General features: G+C 35.7%; 1 protein-coding gene across 3 annotated transcripts in view; it reads left to right on the top strand.

Moving 5' to 3' along the window:
- LOC148944617 (asparagine synthetase domain-containing protein 1) overlaps positions 1 to 21,999 on the top strand; it is a 47,387-nt gene that overhangs the window by 19,666 nt on the left and 5,722 nt on the right. For all 3 annotated transcript variants that reach the window (XM_089100823.1, XM_089100821.1, XM_089100822.1), the window contains exon 3: positions 17,804 to 18,598. In XM_089100823.1, coding sequence (XP_088956949.1) covers positions 17,804 to 18,598 — 795 coding nt within the window. The remainder of the gene's footprint in view (positions 1 to 17,803; positions 18,599 to 21,999) is intronic.

Raw genomic sequence — 21,999 nt, 5'->3', positions numbered from 1 at the left:
AGGTGATCGAATTTTCTAAACCACTGCAGATACGTAAGAACATTGCAACATCTAGTACCCTGAGGTCATAAGACTATCAAAGACTCCTCCTTGAACCTCCCAAATTGAAAGCTTTTATTATGACCTGGCCTTTTAGTGTAACTTGGGCACTGGACCAAGGGCGCCATTGTTACTCGAGCGCAACGTTAGGTGTGGATGTCGATATCGCTTTCGTCACGGCAATTCGTTTTAGTGTGAATATACCTGGTACATATGAATGAATGTTTTCAAAGTAAACCCGTTTTATCATTAAGAAAAAAAACTGGATTTAATACATATGTCCCTTTCCCTTTGAATGATAAAACCATTCCTGTGCTGTATCAAGTGTAACTCACAAAAATCTTGTTAATTTTGTCAACTTTTCAACTTTTTGGCATCCCTGCTTTCAATAAAAAAAATCAAGGTACTATCACTTAAATATAATAACTCCCTTTGCCCCCCTTCTGGATACCGTCTCTGCTTTAAATAAAAAAAAAAAAATTAACTTATGGAACCCTTGCTTTAAAAAGAAATCGAGGTGTTATCATTTAAATATGATAGCTCAATACCCCCCCCCCCTCTAGATACCACCTTGATAGGATGCCGTCTATGCTTTAAATTAAAAAAATGAACTTTTTGGGATCCCTGCTTTCAATAAATAAAATTTCGAGCTATTATCATTTAAATATAATACCTCCCCCCCCCCCTCTGGATACCACCTTGATAGGATACCGTCTCAGCTTTCATTAGAAAAATAGTTTACTTAAAAATTAACTAGGTAACTATATGGTTCAAACAAACCCGCAAATAACGCTAAAAAGCTTAGTGTTCCTTGAAAAAAAATTGATGGTATGAGTAAAAAGATACAAAGACAACAACAAAATGTCGAAATTATTCAGATATACCTAAGATTACTTTAAAAATGAGTGATAGATTTGAAATGTCAATAATTAAGATCAAAATAATTTAATTAGAATGGAGCACACACAAAAGCCAAATAAGGCCAGTAGCCTATGAGAAAACGCAAAATACCCAAGACAATGAACAAGGCCTAATGGGAGGCCCTGGGTCTATCAAAATATTTCAATGGTTTCCCAGGGAATTTGATATCATTTTCTTCTGTCTCCACTTTAAATGAAAAACATAATTATCTTTTTGGCATCCCTGCTTTCAATAAAAAAAATGAGGTATTATCCTTTATAAATGATAGCCCCCTATCTCCCCCCCTTATAGGCAATAATTTACAATTTATTTATGGATCATATTTTTGGGGTAACTACCGGTTCAATATTTAAGGCCCCAACCTTGTAAATAGCTTAGTCTAAAGCTAAATGTTGTCTCAACCGAAGGCTGTTTTTTTTTTGGGGGGGGGGGTAAAAATGTTCCAGAAAGAAGATTGTATTTTCTATCAGGTAGGCCTATTCAATAATTGAGTATTAAACATTAAGAAAATCTTATCTAAAACAGCAAAAAAAAAAAAAAATCTGCAAACTTACAATTCAGCTGCAGAAACAATATGTCAGCTGTCAATTTCAAAATCCAACAAAAGGCTGAAGCTGTATAATAGTGAATTCGTTCTATAATTCTATTCAACTTGAAAATAAAATTCTTGACTACGAATGATGTAAGAAATAGCTATTAGGAAACTGTATTCGAAATGATTTAAACTCATTTCATAAAGACGATACTTTTTTTTGTAAACATATTAAGAACTGTGTATATTGCAATATTTGCAATAGCATATTGCATCTGTCTGGTTTTTATGCAAATTAACAAAAGAGACGAAAATTAATGAACAAGAGAGCAGTGAATAATTATGGTATACAAAGTAATATTTGGCAGGGAAAGTCACTGGTGATAAACCACTAGGGGTGGCACCGTGATTGTGTGATTTTCGGAGATTCGGGGAACCAAATCTATTTTCGGGGTGACGCATAGATTTTCGGGGAAATACCCGAAAATTCGGGGATAGTGCAAGCTCTGCTTGATTTCTAATCAGGAAAATCGAAATACTAAACCACACGAGAAGGAAAAGCTCCGATTTTGCGGTTGACGCAATAAAGAATTGGCGCAAAAATAATTTGAAGTGGACCGAACGCCACCGCCTCTGCCGGTGGCGGCGCGCCTGCGGCGCTCCAGTGGCGTTACGACACTTCGGCGGCGTTCGACCGGGCCTCTCGTCGGCGGCGTTCGGTCGATCCGCCGGCGCGGCGCTTGGGTCTAGCTGAGATACCTTGTTGGGAATTAACATTAACACAGTACATTTTGATTTAATCTTAAGGCAACATTTAGTTTTTAAACATAATGGGCAAATGGGAGGGTGGGCGTTGGAGGGGGACTAGTTGCCCTGCAATAATTTTTGACTATTAAAAAGGGAATTAGCCCTTTCAATTTTCAATCAAATGGGCCCTTTTATAAGTTCTTAAGACAAGTAAGTATAGTTCTAAATACAAGTTCTTAGGACAACAAAGTATAGCGTGTCTGCATTCCAAATATGTTAGGTACAATTAGGTACAATCTGTATATTAGGCAGTAAGAAATGAATACTTCAAAAGTATATAAAATAATTGCCGCTAGAGTTTGAAATTGAAAGAAACTTGAAGGCGAACATTTTGAGCACCTTAGCTTAAATATGTTTCTCTGACACTCAATCCTAATGAAATATACCAAAGTAAGATAGAAATATAAGTGGTAAAGTATAGTGGGCCTGCATGCCAAATTTGTTAGGTACAACTATTCTCAAATTATTGCAAACATTAGTATAAACCTTATATGTTAATGATGAGCAACGAGCATAACTTACAACCCTTGCTCCGGGAGCTGGGGGGTGGGGGTAAACCCCGAAGACATAGTTATTTGATCTTTGGACTATTTGGAATAGAGTGGCATTCTCAAAATTTTGATCGGATACATATTGGGGAAAGGCATAAGAGGGGGCTAGCTGCCCTCCGATCACTTTTGACTCTTAAAAAGGGCACTAGAACTCCCACCGTAGTTGTCACCAATATAAATGTTTTTACTTTTATAACTTTAATAAATCAAATAATATTAACATTTTGATTACTGAATATCATTATATGTATATTAAACTGACAATGCAGATTCATTTGTATTTTTTTCGGTAAAGTGCAAATTATGTTCTGGCCTTGGGAAGGCATGGGGGTTTTGAGCCCTACGCATGTTAACTTCTGCTCGTTTTGAATTTGACTCGCTTATTTATTGTAATTTCTGTTTGTTTTGGCTTTCATTTGTTTATAGATACTGATTCGAGGTAGTTTCACGCTTGGTAGATTATCTGATTTTATTTTTACTTATTTTTGGTTTAATGTAGTTCTTTACTTTTCTTTGAAAAACTTATTTTGTGGAAAAAGTTTTTAAATTAATTTATGTTCGTTTTATATTGACCTAATCTTTTCAGGGAAAAAGATAATAATACTTTAAATCTTTTCGTTTTTTTAAGACTTTGTAGTTTGGCCTGCTATTTGTATGCTGTAGAAAAATTTTTCAGCAATTTTTAAATAACATACACCCTTTTAAAAATCTGGACACAAATAGTAGTGTTTAATTTAGTCTCATACCTCCTCTAGTTGACCTGAAAAGGAAAACTAGATACTATTCGCAAAAAAAATCTCTTTAATTTCTCCAATAGCTGGAATTCATTTATGCTATTATCATTTGGTTAAATGTTAAGAGCAGAAGTGGCCCTGAAAATTTGAACATAATACTCTCACTCGTTTTTGGGATAATGCCGAGATGTCTCATTGGGAATTAGCCTTAAACACAGTGCATTTTGATTTAATCTTAAGGCAGCATTTATATTTTAAACATAATGGGCAAATGGGAGGGTGGGCGTGGGAGGGGGACTAGTTGCCCTCCAATAATTTTTGACTATTAAAAAGGGAATTAGCCCTTTCTATTTTCAATCAAATGGGCCCTTTTAGAAGCTCTTAAGACAAATCCTTCACTACGAAGTGCCCTGGTCTAAAAAAAAAAAGAAAAAAAAAAAAAAAAAAAAAATACATTGTACCCCCATCGATCTTTACTTTAAAAATGTCAAGCCTTCCAATCACTTCCGACTATTAAAAAGGGCACTAGCTCTTTCAATATCCAATCGAATGATCCTTTTTGAGTTGTTACGACAACGATTTATATAAACACATTATATGCCCCAAGAGCATAAATAACAACCCTTGCCCGGAGGGCTGTGGAGGTTTTCATCCTCAAAGACCTAATTTCCAGAACTTTCAACTACGTTGAACAAAATGGCTATCTAAAAATTTTGATTGGATGTGTTTGGGGAAATGGTGGGCGTTAGAGGGGCGTTAGTTGCTCTCTAATCACTTTTAACTATTATAAAAGGCACTAGTCCTTTCAATTTCCAATCGAATGAGCCCTTTTGAAGTTTCTACGATAACGCTTTCAATAAAAACCTTACATGCCCCCGGGGCATAATTTACAGCCCTTGTCGGGGGGGGGGGGGTGTCATCCCCAAAGACCTTATTTCCAGAACCTTCAACTACGTTGAAGAACATTGCTTTAAACACCATATATGCCCCCAGGGTATAAATTACAACCCTTGCCCTGAGAGCTGTGAGGGGTTGTCATCCTTAAAGGCCTAATTTCCAGACCTTTAAACTACTTTGAACAAAATTGTTATCTCAAAATTTTTATTGGATGTGTTTGGGGAAATGGTGGGCGTGAGAGAGGGTTTAGTAGCCCTCCAATAACTTCCGACTATTTAAAAGGGCACTAGCCCTTTCAATTTCCAATCGAATAAGCCGTTTTTGAACTTTCTACTACAACGCTTTCTATATAAACATTATATGCCCCAGGGCATAACTTACAACCCTTGACCTGAGGGCTTTGAGGGGGTTGTCATCCTCAAAGACGTAATTTCCGGACCTTCCAACTACGTTGACCAAAATGGCTATCTAAAAATTTTGATTGGATGTGTTTGGGGAAATGGTGGGCGTGAGAGGGGGGTTACTTGCCTTTCAATCACTTTCGACTATTAAAAAGGGCACTAGCCGTTTCAGTATCCAATCGAATGATTCCTTTTTGAAGTTTCTACGACAACACTTTCTATATAAAAAAAACCTTATATGCCCCCAAGGCATAAACTACAGCCCTTGCTCTGAGGGCTGTGGGGGGAGTGTGATCCTCAAAAACATAATTTCCGGACTTTTAACTACGTCGAACAAAATGGCTATCTCAAAATTTTGATTGGATGTGTTTGGGGAAATGGTGGGTATGAGAGGGGTGTTAGATATCCTCCAATCACTTTTGACTATTAAAAAGGGCACAAGCCCTTCTAATTTCCAATCAAATGAGCCCTTTTTGAAATTTTAACAACATCACTATCTATAAAAACCTTAGATACCCCCGGGCCATAACATATAACTCTTGCCCCAAGGGCTGTGAGGGGGTTATCATCCTCAAAGACCTAATTTCTAAAACTTTTAACTACGTTGAACAAAATGGCTATCTAAAAATTTTGATTGGATGTGTTGGGGAAAAAGGTGGGCGTGAGGAGGGTTAGTTGCCCTCAAATCACTTTTGACTATGAAAAAGCCCTTTGAATTTCCAATCGAATGAGCCCTTTTTCAAGTTTCAACGACAAAGCTTTCAATAAAAACCTTATATGCCCCCAGGGTATAACTTACAACCCTTACCCTAAGAACTGTGGGGGGGAGTGTCAACTAAAAATTTAAAATTTCTAGAACTTTCAACAACTTTTAAAAAAATTGCTGTCTCAAAATTTTGATTGGATGTGTTTGGATAAATGGTGGGCGTGGAATGGGTGGCAGTTGCCTTCCAAGCACTTTCGACTATTAAAAATGGCACTAGTCATTTCAATTCTCAATCAAATGAGCCCTTTTTGAAGTTTCTACGACAATGCTTTCTATAAAAAACCTTAAATGCCCCCAGGGCATAACTTACAACCCTTGCCTGAGGGCCGTGGAGGTGCTGTCATCCTCAAAGACCTAATTTCCAGAACTTTCAATTCAGTAGAACAAAATGGCTATCTCAAAATTTTGATAGGATGAGTTTTTAGAAAAGGTGGGCGTGATAGGGGGGTTAGTTGCCCTCCAATCACTTTCGACAATTAAAAAGGGAACTAGCCCTTTGAATTTATCGAAAGAGCCTTTTTTGAAGTTTTAACGACAATGCTTTCTATAAGAACCTTATATGCCCCCGGGGCGTAACTTACAACCCTTGCCCTGAGGGCTGTTAGGGAATGTCATCCTCGAAAACACAATTGCTATGTGAATATCAACAGCGATGAAGAAATCGTCGATCTAAAAATTTTGATTGCATGTGTTTGGGGAAATGGTGGGCGTTTTGGGGGCGTTAGTTGCCTTCCAATCACGTTCGACAATTGAAAAGGGCACAAGCCACTCCAATTTCCAATCGAATGAGCCCTTTTCGAAGTTTCTACGATAACTCCTGCGATACGAAGTGCCCTGGTCTAAGACCAAGAAAAAAAATACATTGGTCCAACATCGTTCTTTACTTAGGTAGCGCTATTGCGCTGCCTATGATATTTAAGGTGCTTATACTTCTTAAAATCTATCAGTTCAAGATTCGATTCTCTTGTTTTAAAACTTTCAAAAGTGGAAATGGATACATGTGCAAATAGGACAGAAATGGAATCACTGAATAATAAGAAGGCAGATATACAGTGAATATAATTTCTTGAATGAAATGGAAATGGATACAATCTCTTCATCTGCAAATAGGACAGAAATGGAATCACTGAAGAATAATAAGGTAGATATACAGTAAATGTAATTTCCTGAATGAAATGGAAATGGATACAACCTTCTTATTCTAGTCAAACTCAAAACGAGCAGAAATTAATATGAGTAGGGTTCTATATCCCAAGCTTTCTAAAAGCCAGAATATAATTTGTACTGAAAAAATTCTTTTAAAAGTTATCACTTTTCTAACTTTAAGAAATCAAAAATCAATTAAGATTTTAAGGAATAAATATCAGCATATGTACATTAAGCTGGCAATGCAGATTTTTTTCAGTAAATTCGTTTGATTTTTTTTCAGTAAAGTGCAAATTATATTCTGGCTTTTAGAAGGCTTGGGGTTTAGAAGTCTACTCATATTAATTTCTGCTCGTTTTGAGTTTGACTTTTATTTATTTTAGTTTCTGTTTGTTTTACGTTTCATTTATTTATCGATACTGACTTGTGGTAGTTGTATTCTTGGTAGATTATTTGATTATATTTTTTGGTAGATTATTTCATTTTTTATTATTATTACTATAATAATAAAAATATTATTACTACAATAATAAAAAGTATTATTATTACTTTATATTTTTTTTATTACTTTTTTTTAAAAACTTACTTTGCTGAATTTTTTTTTAATTATTTGTAGAAAAAAAGCCAAGACAGATAGTCCGAGTAATTGAGAGGCAAATCTGGGATTGTATAGGCCCCTTTTAGGATTGTATAAAAATGATATCATTTCATTTTTTGATAGGTAAGTCCATCTATCATCCATCCATTGGTCATACAATTTCCTGAATGGAAGAGAAATCGTTGAAAAATAAAATAAGACTTAGTACTTTTTATAATAATATTCGCGCTATAACTAGATAGGCCAAATGAGTTGTAGTTTGGTCATGGAATTTATTAGAAGGGGATCCACTCCAGGAACCATTTTTTGTTTCAATTTTTATTTTCAGCATTCAGTTAAAACTCTTATTCTCTTATTTGCTATTGAAATACCTAATGAGGGTTGATAACGTCCTATTTCTTACGTTTTGTATTCAAATACTAACCCACAAATGTAGGACTGCCTCTATGACATACTATGCTGACTTCTCACTATTTTTGCTTTTCTTTTAGACAGCTCCAAAAAAGAATTGACATAAATGTGCTAAGAATTATGACTAAAATTAGTCGCATTTCACACAACGCAAGCGCTACTTGTGGGACATTTATCTCAGCCTCAGGATGCTTTACGAAATGTCTGCTGAGATTAGAGTAAATTGAATTTAGACAAAATACGTATATTTTTCTCACAATTTAGAAATTCTGTGTAGACGTATAAGCATTACAAACCTATTCTCTTTTTCTATTGTTATCAGTTTTATCATGCAGCACTAGGAGACTGAGCTTTGCTTGTGAAGGTTATTATAGGCACAAAAACGATATTCAGTGTAACCCCCTCCCCTCCGAAAGTGTATACCCCTCATACCCTGATTTACACAAGAAAAACTTTTGCGTAGCTATTATTTTATGGATATTCTTTGTCAAACAATGCCCAACTGATAAGTTAATAATTCTAACTTTACCTTTAACTGCTTCGAATACATTCAAATTTGAAATACGGTCGCTATTTAAATGTGGGGAATATGTCACAATATAATAGGCCCGTTCTTTTGCACTAAGATCTTAAATCTAAGGTCTGACATCTTTCTGCAAAGACTTCCGTTCTTTTAACTCATCTTTGTTCTAAGATCTTACAGCTCACTGATGTTAGAAAAAAGTATGAAAGACGCCATCTTTATGCCACTTAGAACACTGGTGGAATAGTTTCGATGATACAAACATCATTGCTCTTAGACTCCTAATCAGAGCAGAATGATGATAGATGTTTGCCAAAAAACGCTATAACCAATGATATCTAGGACCTGAGATTTCACTTTTAAGCTTTTTGTATAAATAGATGTAAGATCTTAGCACAAAGATGAGTAAAAGAACGGCCCTATTGTTACACAATCTGTGGTAATGATTTTACTTGCCCTGTATCATTACTTAGATAGCGCTTTTGCGCTGCCTGTGATTTTTGTTCGGCTTTATGTAGCCCGCTGATATCAGTGCTATTCATTAAAATAAATCGGCGAACCCACAAACAAATCAATTTAATTCAAAATCATAAATAGTATCTCAATAAATCACCTATATTAAAAGTTTTGTACAAAAAATTAAATCTTAATGAGTCAGAATATATTCAATATTACGAGCAAACAAATAGCGCGATACACGGGGCTATTAGAATAGAGCTTGGTTCAATTATGAGATTGAGCATTCTGTTCTGGGGGTGGGGTTGGTGGAAGTGGAGGGGGATATGAAGTGCAGCATTAGTCGTAAATCTGGCTGAAAAAAGCCGAATGTATACGACACTTACCTTTGCCCACCCGAAAGCTTGTTAATGCTATACAACTGTCGCCTGCAGCAGCACATTGCTGACAACTGTAGTAAAAGCCAAGCACAAACTCTTATATTTATGACTGTTTAATTTGTGTTCATTGTTTATAATGTATTGCGTAATTTTTTTTCAATTCACCAAGTAGCGTGTTTGTTAAATAGTTACTTTTCTTCACTACCGCTTGAATAGCATCTACTTCAATAGCACCCCATCTTGCCCTCCAATATTTATACTGTAGCTACGCCCCTGGCTAAGAGGGCCCAAAACGGCCCATAGTCCCCAAAAGTTAAAAATTATGTTTCTGAAAAATTGGCTGGTGAGAAAAAATTGTTATTTGTAGCTGATTCAGGAATGGTAATTACTATTTTCCTTAGTCTTAATAGTAAAAGATTATTTTGAAAAGGAATTTGCAGGAATATTTTTAAAAAGGCTGAAAATCCTTAAAAAATGACGTCAGTTTTGGCGCGATGCCATTTTTGAGGGGTTTTAGACTCGTTTTAAAAAATACTGCAAATTTGTTTTTTTTAATAACATTTTACTGTTAATACTAAGGAGAATAATGATTACCATTTCTGAATAAGCTGCAAATGGCAATTTTTCTCCCTAGACAGTCTTTTTTTTAAAAATGTTTTTAAACTTTTGTCAACTGTTGACTGTTTTACATTTTTGGGCCCAATTAAGGGCTCAAAATAGAATTTACCACAGAAGCGATTATTGAATTATGAAAGAGCATAAAACAGGCATCAAGTGATACATTCACTTTCATCCTAGCTAAATTATGTTTTCTAAGCTAATTTTGTTTCTAAGCTATTCTTTTCTAAGCTTAAATTTGGAGATGATTCAGTATAGGTCTAGATTAGGGGCTATTGAGAAGAAAGCATGTTAAGAAAATGATTAGTGGTACTTGTCTGTTATAGCGCCTATGTTATAGCGTCTATGTATATAGAAGCTGAGTGGAACCGGTTTTTATTTAGTTTGCGATCTGTATGTAATGAAATTCATTGAAATATTACAAAATTTCATGAAAATATAATACTTTAGGAACAAATTTGGGCTATATATTTGTACATTAGGGGGGTGGAGGTGGTGGCAAAGTATAGCGGGTCTGCATGCAAAATGTGTTAGGTATAATTATTCTACATATTATGATGTAAGAATTGTTTTTTATCTTCACACTATCCAAACGCTGTACCCCCATCCCCCTAATGTGCAAATACATAGCCCAAATTATATATTTCCCATCTATTCTGTCACTTTTCTTTGTCTTGCCTCACGCTAAGTTGAAAGAAACTAACGAAGGAACCGGTTCTACTTAGCTTCTATATACATAGGCGCTATGACAGACAAGTACCCAATTCCTACTTCATAATACGTAGAATAATTGTTGTTCACACATTTTGACTACAGCTCCACTATACTTTACCCCAAACCCCTAATGTGCAAATATATAGCCCAAATTATATATTTCCAATACATTACCCCATCCGTCATTCTTGTTTTTCCGGGTCTTGTTTCGTCACATTTGATTCCATTTACGGGTACATGGGTTGAAGCAAGAGGCATGCATTGGCACAATGCATTGGAAATTAGTAGTCAATGGAGTAAATAATCACTTTTTGGAAACTATTTTCTTTAATATTTTATTAAACTCATAGACCAAGCCAAAGGAAAAAAATGGGATCCTCATTCAATGTCATTTACGTTAATGTCGCTTAACGTCACAGTTAAAGTCATTTGGAGGCTAAAATCGGAAAGACTTTTCGTTCCCTGAGTCATCTGTGTGGTTTTACGAGAAAGGACATTCAGGTGCTGGCCTCCTTTTTCTTCTCAAACTAAAGTGGCACATTTTAAATATCTGAAATTTTACTTAGTTCATCTCTAAGCGCTCGTAATACATCCTTGAAAAGCATGTGTAGAATTAAAGATCTGCTTCAGGTAGTAAAGAGGAAGTGCAGTCTCCTATTTAAAAAAAATCTTAAGAGTATTTACGCGACGGAAATCTTTTTTCATTTTTTGAAAAAAATAAAAATGAAAATTCACATGCATCATTTTTTTACTTGTTTATTTTCCACGTGATTTTGTCGCATTTGTTATTTTGAGTTTGTTATTTTATGTTGACAAGATTATGATTTTTTTATGTGCATCAACTACTCCTCCATTTTGTGTTAATGAGGAAAATAAAAGTATAATAATAATAATATATACCTCTCAACGCTATTGCCTGTAGTGGCCACTAAAGGGCCCTAATGTTCATTTCTTACAATTTTACCGAATTAAACCACTATTTAATTTAATAATGGTTGACAAAACATTTAGCACTCAGTTTTTGTTAAATTTTCATAATTTTTTTTGTTAAAAAAAAAAAAAAAAAAAAAAAAAAAAAATCATGATTTCTTCTATTTGTCAGGTTCTGACAATTTGTGATATTATGAAATGAGTTTTCATGATTCCAAAGCCTTATCTCTTATTGTTATTAATCCTGGATAAAATATTTTTTAGAATTTTATGCCTTTATATATATATATATATATACATATATATATATATATATATATATATATATATAATATATATATATATATATATATATATATATATATATGAATACATATATATATATATGTATATATATATATATATATATATATATATATATATATATATATATATATATATATATATATATATATATATATATATATATATATATATATATATATATATATATATATATATATATATATATATATATATATAGATGGATAGATATTTATTGCAATAAAAGCCGCTTTGTGCCATGGCAAAAAAAATGGAAAATCACACAAAATAATAGTACATGATTATAACACTCATAGCAAAGTATGGTAGCCTACTTAACAATAACAACGCAAAATTACAAAACAAAAACATAATAAAGTACACAATATCGACAAATTAACATACATAGATAGATGTATGTTACATCTATCAAGGGCCATGACTACAAAAAATAACAAACAAGAAAACAACTTACACACATACAACAATAATTTCAACGCTCACCCCACCCCCTTTACAAAAATCTATCTTTATGTGACATACCCAATTTTATATATTTTGCTATCATTCTTATTGTCCCATAATTTTTTACTTGTCCCCACATTATCAAAAAATAATTCTTTTCTTAAATCCTGTAATTCGGGACAAAGGGCCATGAAGTGAAGCAGATCCTCACCATTTTCTCCACACATAGGGCATGAGCAAGGACCGTCCTTTACCCTTAACCTCCCTAAAAATTTCCTCCTTTCTCCAAGTGCTAGAAAATTACCCCTCCCTGATATATACCACTTAATTTCTTCACTATTTAAACCCGCTTTAAAATAATTATCATATCCCCAGACCTCCTTCCATTGCCGGTAAACGCCGAGGGACACCGAGGCCGCGACTTCACACTGCCATTTCTGAATCTCCTGATCCTCAAGCACTCCTTTTACGAGTTTCCAAAAATGATGCATGTGAATTTTCATTTTTATTTTTTTCAAAAAATGAAAAAAGATTTCCGTCGCGTAAATACTCTTAAGATTTTTTTTAAATAGGAGACTGCACTTCCTCTTTACTACCTGAAGCAGATCTTTAATTCTACACATGCTTTTCAAGGATGTATTACGAGCGCTTAAAGATGAACTAAGTAAAATTTTAGATATTTAAAATGTGCCACTTTAGTTTGAGAAGAAAAAGGAGGCCAGCACCTCCTTTATATATATATATATATATATATATATATATATATATATATATATATATGAGTGAGCGAGCGAGCGAGCGAGCGAGCGAGCGAGCAGCAGCAGCAGCAGCGCGCGCGCACACGAGTGAGTATATATATATATATATATGAGTGTGAGTATATATATATATATATGATATATATATATATATATATATATATATATATATATATATATATATATATATATATATATATATATATATATATATATATATATATATATATATATATATATATATATATATATATATATATATATATATATATATATATATATATATATATATATATATATATATATATATATATATATATATATATATATATATATATAAGGATCGGCCGCAGTCACTGTTTGTCACTTTTGTCAGTTTTTTTGGGACCTGTCACTTTTTGTCACTATTTCTGTCATTTGGTCACTAAAGTTACTTTTTTTGACGATTTGGGCCAATTGTTTTTGTAAAACATTATGTATTAGTTGACTCTTAACTGTGGCATAATTCATAAAAAAGGTAAGCCTTTTTTGATAGTTTGGACTGTATTTCAAGACGCACAATATCTATAGCTGTGATAAACGTGGTTAGTGTGTAGGTGTTAATATCTAGGCTTTTGCGGATAAGATGATCGATTGAATTAGTTCTACCGTACCATAACTGCCTTTGGTTCTTTTCAGGCCCTTGGTTTACTTAGCATCCTTTATTGCCTGGTTGCTTAGCAAATGGACAGTTAGGCCGAGATTCCTTTTACATGTTTTCAGTGTTAGCCAGTTTCTTTGATTTTACACCATTTCCTGTTAAAGGCATGCATGCCCACAGGTCTGAGGACGTCAAAATGTAAGATTAAATTTGTGTTTTCATTGGTTTTGTCAGTTTGTATTTGTATCAGCTTTATAAGTTTTCGAATTCCGTCCTAAAAACCCATTCTTATTTCAGGTCGCTGTAAAATAATAGGCAAGACAAAATTTTTGGAGAGCTAGCTCTGTAGAGAAGACGGTGCTGGGCATAAAGTGAAAGAGTGGCGCAAAAAAGGGAGTGATAGCTCGTTCTATTGTAAAGTTTATAAAAAAACACTCAGCTGCCAGAAAGGGCTCCAGGCCTTTCTTCAACATGCAGCCGCATAAGATCATAAGAAGAATGCTTCTGTCATGTTAAACCAGCGTCAGTTGAGACTCGCTGCATCAGCTTTAACTGGAAACCACCCTAACTCACAGAGTGACAATAGCGTACCATTAAAGAATCTGAAAATGCTCCGCGAGCAGGATGCAGCTTCAAGGGGAGAGATAGTTTGGGTTTTAAAGACTATTGCTAGTTCTTTTGCTGCGGCTTCATGTGATCATATTGCCGAGGTGCTCCGAACAATGTTCCCTAATGGTGTACCAGAAGGCTTGTCGTTAAATGCTAAAAAAGTGACATGCTTATTGACGGAGGCTATTTATCCGGACTTTCGAGAAATTCTAGTCGAAGACATCGAGAAATCTGACTTTGTGCTGGAATATGATGAAACAACGAACAATGTTGGGGTAGAGAAGCTCCAAATAAGAGTTTGATACTGGTCAAAATAGCGGAAACAAGTGGCTAGTCGGCATCTTCGGACATATTATATGGGACATGCAACCAGTGAAGATCTGAGTAAGAAAATCCTGCAGTGTGTTGAATATGAAGAACTTTCAGAAATTGCTGATGCTTGCAAGTGATGACTCAGCTGTCAATAAGAAAGTGTGGCGCATCATAGACTCAGATAAGAGAAAAAGGTATTCAAAAGGCCTATTGAATAGGGGAACCTGCACATTTATGCAGTGCATAATGCATTCCTGAAAGGGCTGCAAGAACTCGGGGAGGAGTGCTCTGATATGATCATCGCTATTTGCCACTTTTTCACGGGATGGCCAGCTCGTTCTGACGATTTCAACCAGTGCCAACGGAAAGTTAAAGTTCCTCAGCGTAAGTTTAGGAAGCACATCCCCACGAGATGGCTCACCATAGGGGAAGCAGCAAGCCGCTTGTTGGAACAGTGGCCTGCATTGATAGAATATTTCCTAGAACTCGTGCCAAAGAAAAATTGTCTGGAGTACCTGATGTCAAATACAAAATATTTGAAAATTGTAAAATGGCTAGAAAAGCAAACAATGAAAGCTCAAATTGATTTTATTGTAAGCTCTGCAGCAACATTCACCGGCTTTACTGGTGTATTTCAACGACAGGAGCCGTTAATTCATGTGGTACACTTTGAACTGAGACGGTTATGCACAGTTCTTTTGGGGCAGATTGTGCCGGCTGATGATGTCAATCTCCAGATCCTCGGTGGTTTTGAAGGTGTAGTTAGTATTGCAGATGTTTACCTACAGCAACCCTTGTGTAATGAAAGGGTTCTGGCTGCCCTGGATTCTTAGATTGGATTCGTTATTCTGAAAGACAAGATTTTTTTTTTCCTGAGAATTAAAAAGCGTATCAAAGCTGCTGTACAGTACCTGCTGACAAAATGCCCTGTGAACAACGAGTTTTTCCAAAGCCTTGCCTGCCTAAGCCCTTCCAGTCCAGATTGCCAAAGAACGAGTTGCAGTGATATCTTCCACATCGTGAGAGAACTTCCATTTGAGACGGACATCCAGCAAGTCCAGGAAGAATGGTTGTTATTACAGTCAGATCCTGTGTCGCCACCCACGGAGAGTACTCGAATCGACAGCTATAGGCAAAAGTTCCCTGGAACTGAAGACGCCATCTGGTGAAACCAAATATCAGACCTTAGGTCGGATATTTATATATATATATATATATATATATATATATATATATATATATATATATATATATATATATATATATATATATATATATATATATATATATATATATATATATATATATATATATATATATATATATATATATATATATATATATATATATATATATATATATATATATATATATATATATATATATATATATATATATATATATATATATATATATATATATATATATATATATATATATATATATATATATATATATATATATATATATATATATATAACCCGAGAAGTTACAGACAGAAAGGCTGAAATCCTTATTTTTTTCCTGAACTGACTTTATTTACTTATACAAAACGATAACTTCGATAAATGTACGACTTCGATTATGGTAATTGGAACGAAAACTGATTTATTGAAAACAAGCGCCCGCCCCGACTAGGTATAAGCAACCACTGGATATTATGTCATCACTTCTTTGACTTTTTCAAAAGGCGATCAATTAGTTCGGATTTCCTCTTCAGAACAAGTACTTCAACCGATTCAACATCATCTACTCTTTCCCTTTCTTTGGAGGGAGCTTTTAATGCTGCTTCCAGCATACTTTGAGCAAGACCAATGTTCAGGAAGTCCTTCTCTTCCACAGCTTTCTTCAACCGTTCCCCTGCCTCTCTCAGAAGGGTATCACCTATTTCCTTCTGCTTAACCAACTCTTTTTTTTTCGTACAATGTCTGACTCTATGGCCGCTTCCTCTGCTTCTTCCGCGCCATCTCCTGGATTTCTTGTTCAGCATCTCAGCATCTTCCTTCTCAGCTTCAAGCTTCTCTCTCTCTGATTCTTCCTGTCTTCGTTCAATAAGGAATAGTTCATAGCTGGCTCTAGCTGATCTTGCCAGACAAAGCAGCTTCTTTGTGATCAACACACGCTCTGGTCTGTTCTCATAGTCACGGAGCGCATCCGCAGCAAAATCCTTAGCATTCAGTGTCTGCTCTTCTGTACACGCTTGAAGGCTAGTCATCAGCAGAGCTGACCGAAAAAATCCTTTCTCTACGTCTGCACTTCCATGACAGAGCGACAGAGCTGCCCGGACGATCCGACCTAAGGTCTGATATTTGGTTTCACCAGATGGCGTCTTCAGTTCCAGGAACTTTTGCCTATAGCTGCCGATTCGAGTACTCTCCGTGGGAGGCGGCACAGGATCTGACTGTAATAACAACCATTCTCCCTGGACTTGCTGGATGTCCGTCTCAAATGGAAGTTCTTTCGCAATGTGGAAGATATCACTGCAACTCGTTCTTTGGCAATCTGGACTGGAAGGGCTTAGGCAGGCAAGGCTTCGGAAAAACTCGTTGTTCACAGGGCATTTTTTTAGCAAGTACTTTACAGCAGCTTTGACATACTTTTTAATTCTCAGAAAAACAAATTCCTTGTGTTTCAGAATAACGAATCCAAGGCAGCCAGGACCCTTTCATTGCACAAGGGGTGCTGTAGGTAAACATCTACAATACTAACTAAACCTTCAAAACCACTGAGGATCTAGAGATCGACATCATCAGCTGGCGCAATCTGCCCCAAAAGAACTGTGCATATATATATATATATATATATATATATATATATATATATATATATATATATATATATATATATATATATATATATATATATATATATATATATATATATATATATATATATATATATATATATATATATATATATATATATATATATATATATATATATATATATTTACATATTATTTTTTTAGCAGGCTTGAAGAAGAAGCATTCGCGTTATTCAGCCTAATTTTGTCGAGAATGAACATGTAGTCAAATGACGGGAGTGTTAGTTGATAATTCTCCATCAAAGATTGGTTTGAACCCCCCCCCCCCCACTCGCCTATTCAAAAAATAGAAAATATGTTGTCTTAAAGATTACTTTAGTTCTGACCCTAATCCCTCTGAAGGTCGGACCTGCATGCACCTATTAGAATCAGGATCGTAAACTTTGACCCCAATCGTCTCCTCTCTTTTTATCAATAGCCTTTACCCTTCTCTTTACCTTTTGAAATTTATTTTGAATCTCTTTTTAGGAAGGTATCAGTGATACAAACTGGATCTCAGATCAAATTTTTGAAAACGATACTGATTTTCTATTGGATCTAATTAGTAAAATAAAAGGCCCCTGGTGCTTTGTTTACTACAAGAAATCAGCACAAAAGGTTTATTTTGGCAAAGATCATTTTGGACGTCACAGTCTACTGTGGACCATAGATGAAGTTTCTATTGAAAAAGGTTGTACAATTTGCTCCTGCGGAGCTGAACGTAATTTGACAGAAGTACCATGTTTTGGAGTATTTGAACTGGACTTGATAAAATTTGAAGTGTCTCTCCATCCATGGAGCACCTTGAATACTGAAGCATTAAGTAAATTGAAAATATGTGATCAAATCAACTTTTCTTTAAATCAGTTGAACATGACCTTGCCAATCCATATTCAATCTATAAACTCCATAGAAGACTATGTCAAATTGAATTACGGGATAATTGATGACCTTGAAACCCTTTTGTTGACATCTGTAAAAAGGCGTGTGACAAATCTACCTCGGTTCTGCCGTACATGTATCGCACAAGAAGTGGAAGTAAATTGCAACCATGCAAAAATTGCCATTTTATTTTCTGGAGGTTTAGATTCCACTGTTCTGGCTGCTTTAGCCCATAGATGCTTACCTCAAGATGAATCAATTGATTTGATAAATGTGGCGTTTGAGCTGGAGGGAAAAAATCAAAGAATGGGATGTGAATACAATGTTCCAGACAGAATAAGCGGAATTGATGCTTATGAGGAAATCAGAACTTTGTATCACAGAGAATGGAATCTAGTCAATGTAAGTTTTTTTTACATTGCAGCTACTCTAATTTTGAAAAATACTTACAGTTGACAGGAAAAATAGGAATAAACCAATAACCCCAAACGAGATTAATAACAGTGAAAACTTACAGAATAAATATCTACCAAGTCGTATCCAGTATAAGAAGGAAATTGAAATACAAACGGAAAACCAACAGCTACCCTCTATAGGAGATCATAGACGGTTTCAGGGGGAGGCAGAGGAGGCACTTGCCCCGGGCACAGAAAATTTAGGGCGCAAAATCTCAAATAAATCATCTAAGATTTATAGCCAATTTTTTATTTTTGAAATTTTTCCTATTAAAATAAAGTAGAAAGCGGGGATGGCAGTAAGTATAAGGAAATTGAATCCGAAATTTTCACTTTTCCCATATAAAATATGAAACGTCAGAATTAAATTAATGATAATTTTTATTTACAAATAATCTTTCGGAAATTTTGTTAAGATTTTGCCTGAAAATTTTTGGGGAACAGGGGGCGCTAATCATGATTTTGATTTCGCAAGATTTTGGAAGAGAGGCCAGAACCGCCACTGTAGGAGATAGCTAAGGGCCCCCCTCTGTTTCCACTGTGATTGCTACAGTATTATTTACCATATATTAAAACGTACTATATTTCAGTTTGGTTAAAGCTCTAAGAACAAATGTAATCCCCATGATGTTTTAGTCCCGCTTGATATTCTTTTGTTTGGTATGGGCCGGGGGAATGATTCTGGGGTACTTCTTTGAATATTGCTGGCGCAATGATAACCCTGCATGCTTGACTGTGTGTCCCGAAGTCTATTAACAAAATTTCATTTGCGATTTGTCTGATAAAAATGAACATCATCTTGACTAATACGTTGCATAAATTATAAACCTGGATCATTAAAATAATTGAAAAAAGAAGGAGTCCTGTTGCACCTGGGACATGTCGAATATTTATTAGCTAATCTTTGTAATAGTATGTATTTTACTGTTAATAATGGTGAGTCTTTATCATATTTTTAGCTTAATATCTAAATAGTGACAATTTTCCTTTTTCGGGGGAAGGGGGCGGGGGGAATCACCCAGAAATATAATGTTCAAGAGCAGTGAGTCCTCGCCGAGTCTTGAAATAAAGTTCAATCTTGCACTTCTGAAAAACTATAAATGTTGTAAATTTAAGTGTGATATTTGTATAACTGTATTACCGCCGTTTTTCCTTTAGGTCGAATATGGCATTTCGAACCTTCACACAGGCTAGGTGTTCCATAGTTTAAGGGAAAGATCTGCATGTTTTCTGTAGATTAAGCCACTATACCTTTCTTACTGTTTTGTTGCTTTTACATACTGCGTTATCTCATCGTATTGACTTTGGCTATATATTTATGTAGGTCAGTATTTGGCTTCTATGTTTTAGTTAAAATAACGTTTAGTATGTTTTTATGTTTTAGTATCAATATTTTAATTTAAAAACGTTGTTTATTGTTTTATTCTTTTACATGCTGCGTTATCTCATCGTATTGGCTTTGGCTGTATATTTATGTAGGTCAGTATCTGGCTTTTATGTTTCAGTATAAGTATCTTGTCTTCTTATCAAATTGGAAAAAAAGATTGGAATCAATTGTAAGCTAAAGTAAAAAAAAAATATCATACATTTACGTGAGATAGGGAGAGTGCGAGAAATGAAAATAAAAAGCAAAAAAAAAAAATAATATTTATGGAAGTTCTTCAGGCCGATATCACAAGAGAAAAGTTCGTTAAAAAACTTTACTTCTAATATTTAAAGAATATTTTTGGATAGTTTATTGAATAGTTTTGGATACCATCCTTGACTTGACTTACTTACTTAATGCTCCTGCTGGTGGTCCAGCGTAGAGAGACACGTGAGTCTTCACCTCCATTTGGAATGGTCTTGTGCAAGCGTGACTGCTTCTTGTATATCAGTGCCGATCATTGAGAGGTACTGGGTGAGGCTGTCCCTCCATCTGAACCAGAGCCTTCCGTGGGGGCGCTTCCAGCCATGCACAGGGGGATCAAAATTGAAGAGAGTGCTGGCGGGTCTTTCTGCTGGCATGCGGACCAAATGGCCGAACCACCGTAGGGTTCGTGCAGCGACCTGACGAGAGTTGGGGGTCTGATCTGTTAGTGCCAGCAATCGGGCGTTCGAGACGAAGTCGTCCCATCTGATCCCTTCAATACGTCTCAAGAACTTTGAGACCTTCCGGACGAACTCTGTTCGTCCGGAAGGATGCAAACTTTGTTTGCTGACCACGTGCCACTGGATATGGGGCTTAACCCCCTAACTAATCGCTCCGAACCGGGCTGCCCCAACCTCATGGGCGCAGGTGGAGCCCACCCCAGGGTCTCTCAGTGCCCAGGATTTCCCTAGTGTCAATCAGAACCCAGGCCTAGGGACGGTTGGGCTTGCGACCCTCCTCCTGAAAACAATTGCAATGAAACGAAACGTTACTCAAGCCTTGGATCCTATTCGTTTTAACTCCCTACGACCTCGGCACGTCCCCGGACATCTTTTGAACCTTGCTGACCAAGGTGGGCTTAGAATAGCCACCTGGAATGTTTTAACAATGAATAACCCCGGATCCAAAGACCTTCTAGGGCTTGAGATGTTAAGATGTGGAATTGATATATTTGCAATAAAAGAAGCCCACTTGATAGGATCAGGTGATGAAAAAATTACCAGTTCTGATCACAGGATGATTTGGTCAGGCCAAACTTCTAGTAGAAGCAGTGGCGTAGGCCTGCTTCTAAACAAGAAGGCAAAGAAATGCCTTATATCCCAAAACCCAATATCAGATAAACTGCTCACTGCCCGCTTCAACCACAAACACGGGAAGATGACGATTGTTGTGTGCTACGCACCAATGAATATCTCTCCAACTGATGAGAAAGACAAATTCTACTTGGCTCTGACAGCTGGTCTCTCTCGGATTTCCCCTCATGATGTTTTGGTCATGGTAGGCAACTTCAGTGCAACTGTATATGATCCCAGCGGAGCTTTTAAATAAGCAATTGTTCATGTTACCCCTGATTCTCTGAACGGAAATGTGACCCTATTCCTCCTGCTGTGCGTCATGCACAAACCGGCCATTAAAAACACCCTGTTCAACAGCAAAGACATTCATACATCAACATGGTATAGCAATGACGGGCGCACGCGAAAGATAATCGACTATATATTATAGATACCATCCGACTTCAAATAATTTTGGGTACCATCCGACTTCAGATAATTTTGGGTACCCGTTCGACTGACCGTATTTCAAGCAGTAAGCTGTACAAAAAACTGGTTCTATTTATCCTTCTGGTGCTTTATGGCACTTTCTAGGACTACAGTTAGATAAGGGTTGAGATAGCTAGGAGACATTTTGCAAATGAAGGATTAAAGATTGCCGAA

This window comes from Artemia sp. Qi Xiang Cuo, chromosome 14 (assembly GCF_049724085.1).
Source record: "Artemia sp. Qi Xiang Cuo chromosome 14, ASM4972408v1, whole genome shotgun sequence".
NCBI lineage: Eukaryota > Metazoa > Arthropoda > Branchiopoda > Anostraca > Artemiidae > Artemia > Artemia sp. Qi Xiang Cuo.
This window is presented reverse-complemented; position numbering and strand designations above follow the sequence as displayed.